This window comes from Lepidochelys kempii, chromosome 7, assembly GCF_965140285.1.
Source record: "Lepidochelys kempii isolate rLepKem1 chromosome 7, rLepKem1.hap1, whole genome shotgun sequence".
NCBI classification, from domain to species: domain Eukaryota; kingdom Metazoa; phylum Chordata; order Testudines; family Cheloniidae; genus Lepidochelys; species Lepidochelys kempii.
This window is the reverse complement of record NC_136386.1, coordinates 48,125,667-48,136,827: the sequence shown is the minus strand read 5'-3', so window position 1 is coordinate 48,136,827 and position 11,161 is coordinate 48,125,667. Positions and strand designations below refer to the sequence as shown.

The window sequence follows — 11,161 nt, the reverse complement described above, 5'->3', positions numbered from 1 at the left end:
AGGGACAGCAGAACCCACCCAATCAGGAGGTGGGGGTAGTTTTTCCTGCTTGTCTCGCCGAGTGCTCGCAGATGCTGGTGCCCGAGGATCAGGTGAGGCTCCCTGAGCCCGCGGCAGCCCGCGCCCAGAGGCGGGGGAGCCTCTCCTCCGCTGCGCTGAGGGGCTGGCCCCGGGGGCCCGGGGCGTGCAGCCCTCCCCGTGGCAGGGCCAGCCAGCAATGCCCTCAGGCCCGTGCGGGGCTGGTGAGGCGCCGGGCGGCCTGGGGCGCGTTGAAACGCCCGGACTCGCGGCTGCTTCCCGCCCGCCAGGTGCTGGGTGTCCCGTGGTCATGGCCCGTGCGGTGGCGCTGACCGGGCCGCTCTCCCGCCACAGAGCAGGTCCCCGAACCGGCTCTCTGGTGCCGTTGCCGGGTCCGCTCGGGGGCAGTTGCGGGAAGGGTTGGTGAATGGGAGGCCTCTGCTCTCCTTCCACTCAGGGTGCAGCGCTCTCCCTGGCCCACGCAACGTGTGGGTCGCCCCTGCATAGGATGGGTTTGCACAGGAGGCGAGGCTGTGTGCCTGTGTCCTCTTAACCCGGGCGCTGCATGGCACACGTCGCGCGGGCCCGAGCGGGCCTCTGGCTTTGCAGTTATTGGAGATCTGTTCATCTAGCACAGGGGTGGGCAAACTCTTTGGCCCGAGGGCCACATCGGGGTGTGAAACTGTATGGAGGGCCGGGTAGGGAAGGCTTGGCCTCCCCAAACAGCCTGGTCCCCACCCCCGATCCGCCCCCTCCCACTTCCCACCCCCTGACTGCCCCCCTCAGAATTCCTGATCCATCCAACGCCCCCCCGCGCCTTGTCCCCTAACTGCCCCCTCCCAGACCCCCTGCCCCCAACCACCCCCTGGGACTCCACACCCTATCTAACCCCCCCCCCCACCTCACCCCTCTATCCAACCACTCCCTGTCCCCTGACTGCCCTCTGGGACCCCCTGCCCCTTATCCAATGCCCCGGCCCCCTTACCGTGCCACTCAGAGCAGCATGTCTGGGAGCTGCACTGCCCAGCCAGAGCCAGAGCCACTGTTGCGCTGCCCTGCATGAGCACAGAGCCCTGCCGCCCAGAGCGCTGCCCGTGCGGCAGCATGGCTGCGGGGGAGGGGGGACAGGAGAGGAGGGGCAGGGGGCTAGCCTCCCGGGGCAGGGGGCTAGCCTCCCGGGGCAGGGGGCTAGCCTCCCGGGCCAGGAGCTCAGGGGCCCGGCAGGATGGTCTCGCTGGCCGTAGTTTGCCCAACTCTGATCTAGCGTCACAAAAATAATGGCCTCTTCTTGTCCCAGCTGGGTCTGATCCTACTCTGATTTCAGGATCTGCTCCATGTGCATTTTGGAGTCACACTGCTGACTTTACAGCCCTGTCAAGCCATTTCAGGACTACAGGAAAAGGAGACTTCCGCAGCATCAGCCGCGACTGGCTGCAGAATCTGTTTCACTGGGAGGATGTAAGAGGCAGGAAGGAGAAAACCAGCAGGTTTTCAGATTCCAGATGGAAATTATAGCACTGACAGTTAGAAAAGTCATCTTTTAGCTTGTAAACACAGCTCCCTCCATCTGGTGTCCTTAAGTGAGGACTAAATATGGACCGTCATCATGATGATATTCCTTTTTCAGTGTCTAAATGCGCTTTGAAGCCATGTTTCAGAGAAGTAACCATGTTAGTCTGTATCCGCAAAAAGAACAGGAGTACTTGTGGTACCTTAGAGACTAACACATTTATTTGGGCATAAGTTTTCGTGGGCTAAAGCCCACTTCATCAGATGCAGTGATACAAGCTTTCTTGCTTGGCTGGAGCACCAAGGAGGAGCACCAAGCCTGCATGGCAGTGGATGAGATGACCTGTGTATTAACTCCTCTCTGGAATGATTTACACTTTTGCATATTCTAAATCAGAGGTGGACAAACTACGGCCCGCAGGACCCTCCTGCCTGGCCCCGAGCTCCTGGCTGGGGAGGCTCATCTCCGGCCCCTCCCCTGCTGTTCCCCCCCCCGGGCAGCCTCAGCTCACTGTGCCACCGGCGCAATGCTCTGGGTGGGGGGACGCTGCGAGCTCCTGGGGCAGCGCAGCTGCAGAGCCCGGCCTGACCCAGTGCTCTGTGCTGCGCGGCGGTGCGCCTGTAGCGCTGCCAGGCACCGGTGCTCCAGGCAGCGTGGTAAGGGGACGGGGGGGTTGGATAGAGGCCAGGAGAGTTCAAGGGGGTGGTCAGGGGCCGGGGATAGGGGTTGGGGCAGTCAGAGGGTGGGAAACGGGGGTTGAATGGGGGCAGGGGTCCCGGGAGGACAGTCAGGAAGGAGAGGAGGGGTTGGATGGGGCGGTGGGGGACTGGGGAGTCCGGGGGCGACAGGGGGCGGTGGATGGGGCAGGGGTCCTCTGGGGGCCGTCAGGGAATGGGGGTTTGGATGGGCTAGGAGTCCCAGGGGAGCCATCAGGGGGCGAGAAGCGGGGGGGTCGGATAGGGGTTGGGGGCCAGGCCATGCCTGGCTGTTTGGGGAGGCACAGCCTCCCCAACCGGCCCTCCATACAATTTTGGAAACCCGATGTGGCCCTCAGGCCAAAAATGTTTGCCCGCCCCTGTTCTAAATACACACTGCCACTGTTGTGCAGCGCATGGGGCACTGATCTGTGTTCAATAGACAGAAATGTGATAGCACCATAATTGCCTTGCAGTGGTATAATATATCGGCTTGCATCTTTGTCTCCATTATCCTTCCTCTGTTGGATGAAATAGAGCTGATCTGCTCCAGCTAGGTGTATCAATTTCTTCTACTTGTCGAGCTCCTCTTGATCTCATCTGAATCTTTGGAACAAAGGGCCGTGTGTTGATGCTCCATGTTCAATCAGCTGATTCCCACAGAATTGTTATAACATCCCCCTAAACCAAGCCGTTCTCTCTTGTCTATCAACAGCACAATGACAAAGTTCAATGCTTTTAAAGTCAGTCCCATTAGCTCCTTCCAGGCTGAGCTGTTCAGCATGTGCCCTCCTGCATGGCATTCATATTGTTTTGTTGTTGGTGCATATTTCTTTCAGCGGCACATCTGACATTTTTCCAATCATGTAGAAAGACCTGCCCCACCCTGCTAGGGGCCTGAACGCTTCCCATTGCTTATGAGTGAGTGAACAAGCAGCCAGTATCTGCAGTTTATAAACTGCCTTGGCAAACTTCAGGAGTCTCATCCTCCAGATTCACTGGTGGGATCTTGTATGAGCCCTCTGTGGTATAATGATAATTTCCACCCCTTATTGTTCTTTGGGACTTAACTTTATTTTTCTCATTTTTCTGCTTTCTAGTTAATCCGTGGATGTCTAGGAAGGACAGCAGTGAATTTCTTGCTTTAAGTCAGGAATGGTCTATGGTGCTTCCTTGCTGGATCTCTCCCTTGTCTGGATGTCTTGGGAAAGCTAATACGTACTAGACAGCCTGTGTAGCCAGTGGGAGTTGAATGGTGTAAGCACTGCTGCTGTGGGGCGGAAGACAGGCTCATCTCACAATGGCTCTGACCATCGAAACAGAATCACGGATCTACCGCTCCCTGCGAGCCGTCTCCGGCATCACTGCCCACCTTGTCTCACTTGGATTCACCATCTTTGTGGCCGTACTGGCCAGACCTGGGTCAAGTAAGTAGAAGCCAGTGTGGGGCAGAGCTACTGGACAGCATCCATGAATAAATACATGTGTGGGATCAATCTTAGTGCTTCTGAAAGTGATGGACTGGCTAGTGCCAGACGATGCATGCAGACCTTACGTAAACTCCCCAGGCACCTCTGCCACCCCTGTGGCTATTTGAATCCTGCCCCTCTCTGCCAGCACACATTAATCCTGACCTGTAGCATCCTACCTAAAGCTTCTGCTATTCTGGTCGTGGGGCTCCCGCTCAGCCAATGCACCTCATTCGTGGTCTGCTGCATTCCCAGCTACCTATCGCTAGGCCTTTTGCAATCACAGATTCCTACTCCTTCTCTTGGCTGTTTTTATAATGTGGAGGATGAGATTCCCCAGCCCCACTTTCAGTGATGACTGAAGAGGTATGTTACAAACAAGTGGATCACCCCGCTGCCTTCCTTCAACCATAATGGTTTTGCTGACAACCATTGCACTGTCAATTTAAAATAAAGAGTTTAAAATAGTCCCTGTCTGCCCCTTGGTCCCCCAGTGCCTGTTTTTGCAGATCTGGTCAAATTTCACAGTGTGGTTCCCTGGGTGGAAAAAACCACCCAAATGCGTGAAAGTGATGACAAACAACGAGGAGTCCTTGTGGCACCTTCGAGACTAACACATTTATTTGGGCATAAGCTTTCGTGGGCTAAAACCCACTTCATCAGATACATGGAGTGGAAAATACAGTAGGCAGGCATAAATACACAGCACATGAAAAGATGGGAGTTGCCTTATCAAGGGGGGGTGGGGTCAGTGCTAACAAGCCAATTCAATTAAGGTGGAATTGGGCTATTCTCAACAGTTGACAAAAAGGGGTGAATACCAAGGGAGGAAAAATCATTTTTGTAGTGCTAATGAGGTCAATGTAAACAAGGTGGCCCTTGTGATATGCCATCATGTGCCAGCAATGCCCCTCTGCCATGCACGTTGGCCAAACCGGACAGTCTCTATGCAAAAGAATAAATGGACACAAATCAGACATCAAGAATTAGAACATTAAAAAACCAGTAGGAGAGCACTTCAGTCTCCCTGGACGCTCAATAACAGACTTAAAAGTGGCCATTCTTCAACAAAAAAAAACCTTCAAAAACAGACTCCAATGAGAAACTGCAGAAGTGGAATTAATTTTCAAACTGAACACCATCAAATTAGGTCTGAATAAAGACTGGAAGTGGATGGGTCACTACAAAAACTAATTTTCCCTGTGCTGATACTCACACCTTCTTGTTAACTGTTTGAAATGGGCCACCTTGATTACATTGGCCTCATTAGCACTACAAAAAATATTTTTCCTCCCTTGGTATTCACCCTTTTTTGTCAACTGTTGAGAATAGCCTACTTCCACCTTAAGGCAACGCCCATCTTTTCATGTGCTGTGTATTTATACCTCCCTACTGTATTTTCCACTCCATGCATCTGATGAAGTGGGTTTTAGCTCATGAGAGCTTCTGTCCAAATAAATTTTAGTCTCTAAAGTGCCACAAGGACTTCTTGTTTTTGCTGATACAGACTAACACTCTGAAACCTGAAAACACAGTGTGTTTCTTTCTAATCAATTTCAGTTATAATCTGTCTAGTTAAGGCACTTATGGCCTCCACTGCTGTAGTACCTGAGTGCCTCACAATCCTTCATGTTATTCCCACAACACCCCACCAGCCAGATGAGGCACAGAGCAAGAGTGACTTGCTGTTGGTCATGCAGGAAATCCGTGGCAGAGCAGGGGATTAAAATCAGATTTCCCAAATGCCAGGCTAGCGCACTGACCCCTGAACTATCCGATCTTAGGTGGCTGCATGTGCTAATGGTGGGTTAAAACACAGAGTGATTTTTGAGGTGATACCTCTAGCAGGATATGTTTTTCAGCAATACATTAGTTTTTGGCACACCGGATGGCTAGTCTGAAAGGGCTCATTCCTCTCTCTGTTTCATTCCAGGCTTGTTCTCTTGGCATCCTTTCTTAATGTCGCTTGCGGTAAGTTGGACAAAAGAGCTCCATGTTACCTGCCTCCTTCCCTGTAATCTATGCTCCAGTAGCCAGTGGTAACTGCACCCTCTCGGGGCCTGGGGTTGCTCACAATGGACGCAGTGCAGTGTTGCCCTGCATCTCGTCACATCATTGTAGTGCGTAGCGGGTGTAAAATGTTGGTGAGTCAGAATGGCAGCATTATCTACCCACTTTGCACTGGCTTGAATGATAACACAAGGCACCGGTGGTGCTTGGAATCCCACTTAGCTGATTTCCCACCCCTTGTCCTCGCTCTCCCAGGCTGGAACCAAATCTGTTTAGCTCTTCAAGCATCTCTTCCTCTCTCAGCACCACCGCCAGGCTCCTGAGGAGTTCAGGGCTAGTGGGCTAAGTCTGGTCCAGGCACCTGGCCAGGTGTGGTAGGCTGATGGCTGCAAGCAAGTTCTAAACCACACGTTCTTTGCCAGCATGGAGAGAAAAATTGTAACCAATGAGGACACTATTCCCTCTAATTTTTCCCACCCATATGTGAAATGAATTGTTATGTGCACCAGTATGGAGGTGTTGTGTGACACATCACCTCCATATTGGTGCACATAACAAAGTTCATGTCGTGGGGGTGGGGCCAAGGGGTTCGGAGTGTGGGAGGGGGCTCAAGGCTGGGGCAGAGGGTTTGGGTGCAGGGAGTGGGGGTTGGTGAGGGATGGGGGTGCAGGCTCTGGGGTGTGGCCAGGGATGAGGGGCTCAGGGCTGGGGCAGAGGGTTGGGGTGCGGGGGGGTGAGGGCTCTGGGCTGGAGCCGGGGATGAAGGGTGTGGGGTGCAGGCTGTCCTGGGGCTACAGTGGGGAGAGAGGACTCCCCGCAGCAGTACCTGGGCTGCGGGGGAGAGGCGCTTCTCCCCACCACAGCAGGTCCAGGACTGGGTTGGGGCAGGGGAAGGGGCACCTTTCCTCTGGCCGCAGCAGGTTCTGGGCTGGGCTGGGGCCAGGGGGAAGAGACGCCTCTCCCTGCTGTAGTCCTGAGCGCCTGTACGGTGCTTAATAGGCTGCTGCACGGCCGCACAGCTTAGAGGGAACTTACATTGGAGGCTTAGGACTCTGCACACTTGCGAAACTTCTGCCCTAAATATTCTAGCATTACAACCTCTAGTTACTATTTCTACAGCCAGCACTGCGTGCAGCCTCTGACAGCGAGGCTTCGTAAAACCAACAGAACTAACCTGCATGTCTTAGCCAGCTCTTCTTTCTTATGTGGCCTTTTCCTGGGCACGTTTTGCATCACTCAATAGCCACCTGCTGCAGAGGGGAGTTGGAAAGGCTGGTGGTAATGCTGTAGTATATGAGAGTTGTAGGGGGGGCGGGAGCAGTGGGTTACATCCCGTGTTAGTGGGAGATGCCTAATTCAGAGCCATGATATTGAGGAATGTAACAGAGCCTGCGGAGACCAGCTGTACTGAATCTGTGTATTTTAAGCACTTATCACCTTAGTGTCTGGGCCCCGTATGGCCATGAATGTATTTCCCCCTCCCAGCTCCCCTGTGAGATAGGGGACAGATGGGGAACTGAGTCCCAGAGGGACTAAGGACCATGTTCTTAAAGGTATTTAGACACCTAACTCCCATTTAAATCAATAGGAGTTAGATGACTTTAAAAATATGGCCCTAAATGACTTGCCCCAGGTCACGCAGGAAGTGCCTGGTGGAACAGGAAATTGAACTGGGATCTCCAAGCCCTGGACTAGCCCCCTACTCACTGGATCATCCTTCCCTGGGTGCCCACACAGTACTGGCTACTCTCCCAAAGCCCTGTCTTATTGTGCTGCAGGGCTCAGTGTAAAACCTGAACTGGCCTCTCAGGAGGGAGGCAGCCGTTCCTTTGGTTGTTCCAAAGTCTTGGTTGGCTATTGAGAGGGGCCGTCTCCAGGATGTGATGCTAAGGGTGAGGACAGTTCTCTGGCTTCCATGGGGCTGGGGAGAGAAAGCACCACTGCCAGCATTAGCCTGACTGCTGCCGTGTCGTGTCCATGACGAGCTTTTTCCCTTTGTCCCCCTCAGTTCTCCTTTTTGATGACGGAAGCCCTGCTGGTCTTCTCCCCGGAGAGCTCACTGCTCCGCTCCTTCTCTCGCAAAGCCAAGGTCCGCTTCCACTGGGCCCTGCAGCTGCTGGTCCTCCTCTGTGCCCTGCTGGGCCTGGCCATCATCAGCTACAACAAATACCTTAATGGCAAGGCCCACTTTGTCACCTGGCACGGCCTGACGGGGTTGCTGACCGTGCTATACGCCAGCATGCAGTGCACAGGCGGCGTTGTTCTCCTCTACCCCAAGCTGATGAAGAACTGGACGCTGGCCAAGCTCAAGGTCTACCATGCCACATCGGGGCTGGTGGGTTACCTCTTGGGCTGTGCCAGTTTGATGCTGGCCATGTGCTCCTTGTGGTTTACCACCGCAGTGACTGGTCTTTCCTGGTACCTGTCAGTGCTGTGCCCCATTCTCACCAGCCTAGTTATCATGAACCAGGTGAGCAATGCTTATCTCTACCGCAAAAGGATCCAGCCCTGAGGTACCACGCTGAAACCAATCTTCCCTGGGAATGCTGAAGGTGCCAAGCACTGTCCCTGGGGCATTGGACCTGGGAAGTCACCTGCGTAGGGTCTCTCTGGAGCTAGCTTTCTAACTAACTCTCTATTTTTAATACTGGAAATGTCTGTAGCATTGTGCCCACTCCATGAAGTTGCTCTTCCTTGAAGGCCAAGCAGCCCTGGGCAGGGTGGTATAGTTGCCATCAGCCACAGTCTGTGTGACGGACAGCAGCAATTTAGCTCATACGTGCTTTGGTGCTGAACGGTTTCCCAGCCACATGCAGGTCTAGTAGCTGGAACAGCTGGATGCTCATCAGCGGAGCCCCGTATGAACTACTCCACGCACAGGCTCCGTACAACCAGAGGCGAAAGGATTGAAGCTGGAATTCAGAGCTGCTTCCCCTGGGTGGGCTCAGTGCTAGTGCAGACTGTTCTCATTGATACAGCACCAGGGCTGTATGGCGGGAATTTGTTATATCCCTTTGTGATTAGACAGGTCTGGAATGTTCCCTTCCCCCTCCTCTTTTAGGAGTAAAGAGCAGTAGTTCCGAGCAATGAGCAAATCTGCAGGGAGGGCTACCCCAGGTCCACACCCCTAATCCAGAAGGAGGCGCTGCAGTGCAGAGAAGAGAGGATCATAGGAGTAGAGATGGGTCAGGCACCAGCTGCCCTTGAGTAACACTGAGCCCTCTGCCATGGGCGGGGGAGTCTGCCTTGGAGAAAGTGTAGGGGCACAGGCCTGGAAGGGCCACAGCTGCCTTCTCCCATGGGCAGAGGAGCCTTTCAGGCACCCCCAGGAGATTCTCCAAAGTAAAGCTAATTGATGGTTGTTTCAGCACACCTTGGTGAAGTTTTGAGGCTGAGGGAATGAAGGCTGAGTAGTAACTAAGGAGCAGCCTTGGAGCAGAGGGGCCTGGGATCTCTATGAGCAAGACTAGAGCCGAGTGAAGCCAAGGAGAACACCTTGCCTGAGCTAGGGCTGCGCTGGGTGGGTGAGGTTCACACTGGGCAACCTTAGCATGGCTCTCCTGGTAGAGCATGGGCTGGAAATCCAAGCTCTGGGAGTGGCAGAGCCATTCACCACCTTCCTGTGCACTTCAACTTTGGCTGCTCCTTAAAGCCACTCTGAGTGGAGCCGGCCAAGGGCCTTAGTCTCTGTGCTCTCTGTAGAGCAGGGCTCCAGCCTTGTAGCAGCTGGGACCAGCTGCCAAAGAGGGATCTCCCCACTGTGCCATTTGGGCAGCTCAGCTCTGCGGGGCTGGAACTGTTGCCCAGATGGTTTGGAGGGGATGGGAAGCTGGGACCTTCTCCATGGAAGGTCGGAGACTTGAGGGCATGCTCTCTTGCTTCCTGGAGTACCTTCCATCCAGGGATCTCACAGCACTTTGCAGCCTCCAATCAGTCCTTCCCACACACCTCATGGAGCAGTCAGTATTGTCCACCCCATTGTACAGCTGGGGAAACTGAGAAGGAAGTGACTTGTCCAAGGTCTCACAAGGAGCTAGTGGGCAGATCTGGGAATCAAGCCCAGCTCCTGAGGTTTATGCACCATCCTCTCCACACTGTTCCTCTGACAGCCTCCTGGGCAAAGCTCAGGCCTACTGTTCCCTTCCTTGTGGTATGTGGGTGTGAGAGCAGCAGGCCTGCCCCCATTGTGTGTGTTACTGGGACACAGTCCTGTTGTATGTACTGTAGTGTATTTAGCCATATCATGTGGGAAAGGGCCACAGCCTCCAGGTCACTGAGAGATTGGGAGGGGGGACATATTGCACACCCGGTGCTATGGCCCGCAGGCAATGCCTGTCTTCTGAGGAAGGGGAGAAACGAGTTGGACTGAACCCTCTGTGCCTGGCAGGGAGGAAAGGACTTGGCTCCAAGAATGAGGGTACTAGAGACTTTGGAAGCAACTCCTGGTTTTATGCCTGCTGGGTTAGGCCCTCCAAGGTCCAGCCCTTCTCTGGGAGAAGTCTGGGGCACATGGGCTTGACTAGGGCTCAGTTCCATCACAGCAGATGGGGGCCCTTCCTCTTGCCTGGAATAGCCCTGGTGAGGATTCCTAAAGGTGCACAATGGTGCTCTGCCATGTTAGCTGCTGTGCAGTCCTCTTGGCCATTGCGTGAGCATGGAATGATCCTGGCAGCCCATTCACCTTTATGTTGCACTGACGCATTCCTTCTGGTAAAGGGAGAGGGAGGAAGTGCCCCTCCTCTCTGTTAGCGAGGTATGAGCAGCCTTGGTTCAGGATGCAGCCCTGTGGACTTTGCAGTGTGTGCAGCTCTCCTCCCTGGTTAAATGACACCGACACCCCCACCCCGCTAGCAGCGAGCTCCTACCAACTGTAAAAGGTGCAGAAAGGGTTTGGAATACTTGTGGCACCTTAGAGACTAACAAATTTATTTGAGCATAAGCTTTTGTGAGTTACAGCCCACTTCATCGGCTGCATGCATTTTTTTTCCACTGCATGCATCCAGTGAAGTGAGCTGTAGCTCACGAAAGCTTATGCTCTAATAAATTTGTTAGTCTCTAAGGTGCCACAAGTACTCCTTTTCTTTTTGCGGATACAGACTAATACAGCTGCTACTCTGAAACCAGAAAGGGTTTGACTCCTGCTGGGGCCCAAGGAAGCTGCAGCCAGCCTCAGCAGCTGTTTCAATCCTCTTACTGAGGTGCATCATGTTCCCTCTGGGGGGCAGGGGAAGTGGGAGCAGAGCCTACTCAAGGAATATTAAGCTGGAGCCAGAGGTTTTTTTAATTAAAGATTTCAAGCAGCTGCAGCCTTGTCAGCTTTGTGCCACTTTTTGTTTTAATTGCCTCCTTATCCACTAAGTTCCTGCTGAGAGAACAGAGGAATCCTCTTTGATGGATGCTTTTAACATGCAGCAGGGAGCATTTATCACCACAAGGTAAGAACAGCTCCCTGTGCCTAG

At 53.7% G+C, this 11,161-nt stretch overlaps 1 protein-coding gene across 4 annotated transcripts; it reads left to right on the top strand.

Moving 5' to 3' along the window:
* Positions 1-20: 20 nt before the first annotated feature.
* Positions 21-10,632, top strand: CYB561D2 (cytochrome b561 family member D2). Of its 4 annotated transcripts, none has more exons than XM_073352562.1 (4): positions 21-92; positions 3,324-3,650; positions 5,626-5,663; positions 7,711-10,632. In XM_073352562.1, the coding sequence occupies exons 2-4, from the start codon at positions 3,524-3,526 to the stop codon at positions 8,212-8,214; spliced, it is 669 nt and encodes a 222-aa protein (XP_073208663.1). In that variant the 5' UTR covers positions 21-92; positions 3,324-3,523; the 3' UTR covers positions 8,215-10,632. The 4 variants fall into 4 exon arrangements, with proteins under 4 accessions (XP_073208663.1, XP_073208664.1, XP_073208666.1 ...); XM_073352563.2 differs by lacking the exon at positions 21-92 and adding an exon at positions 140-308; XM_073352564.1 differs by lacking the exons at positions 21-92; positions 3,324-3,650 and adding an exon at positions 3,664-4,058.
* The last annotated feature ends 529 nt before the right edge of the window (positions 10,633-11,161 follow it).

Bases quoted from the DNA above. Each gene is read 5' to 3' on its own strand.
- CYB561D2 (XM_073352562.1), top strand. From the start codon at position 3,524: ATGGCTCTGACCATCGAAACAGAATCACGGATCTACCGCTCCCTGCGA. The intron at 3,651-5,625 runs GTAAGTAGAAGC...GTTTCATTCCAG, and splicing joins ACTGGCCAGACCTGGGTCAA to GCTTGTTCTCTTGGCATCCT. The intron at 5,664-7,710 runs GTAAGTTGGACA...TGTCCCCCTCAG, and splicing joins CTTTCTTAATGTCGCTTGCG to TTCTCCTTTTTGATGACGGA.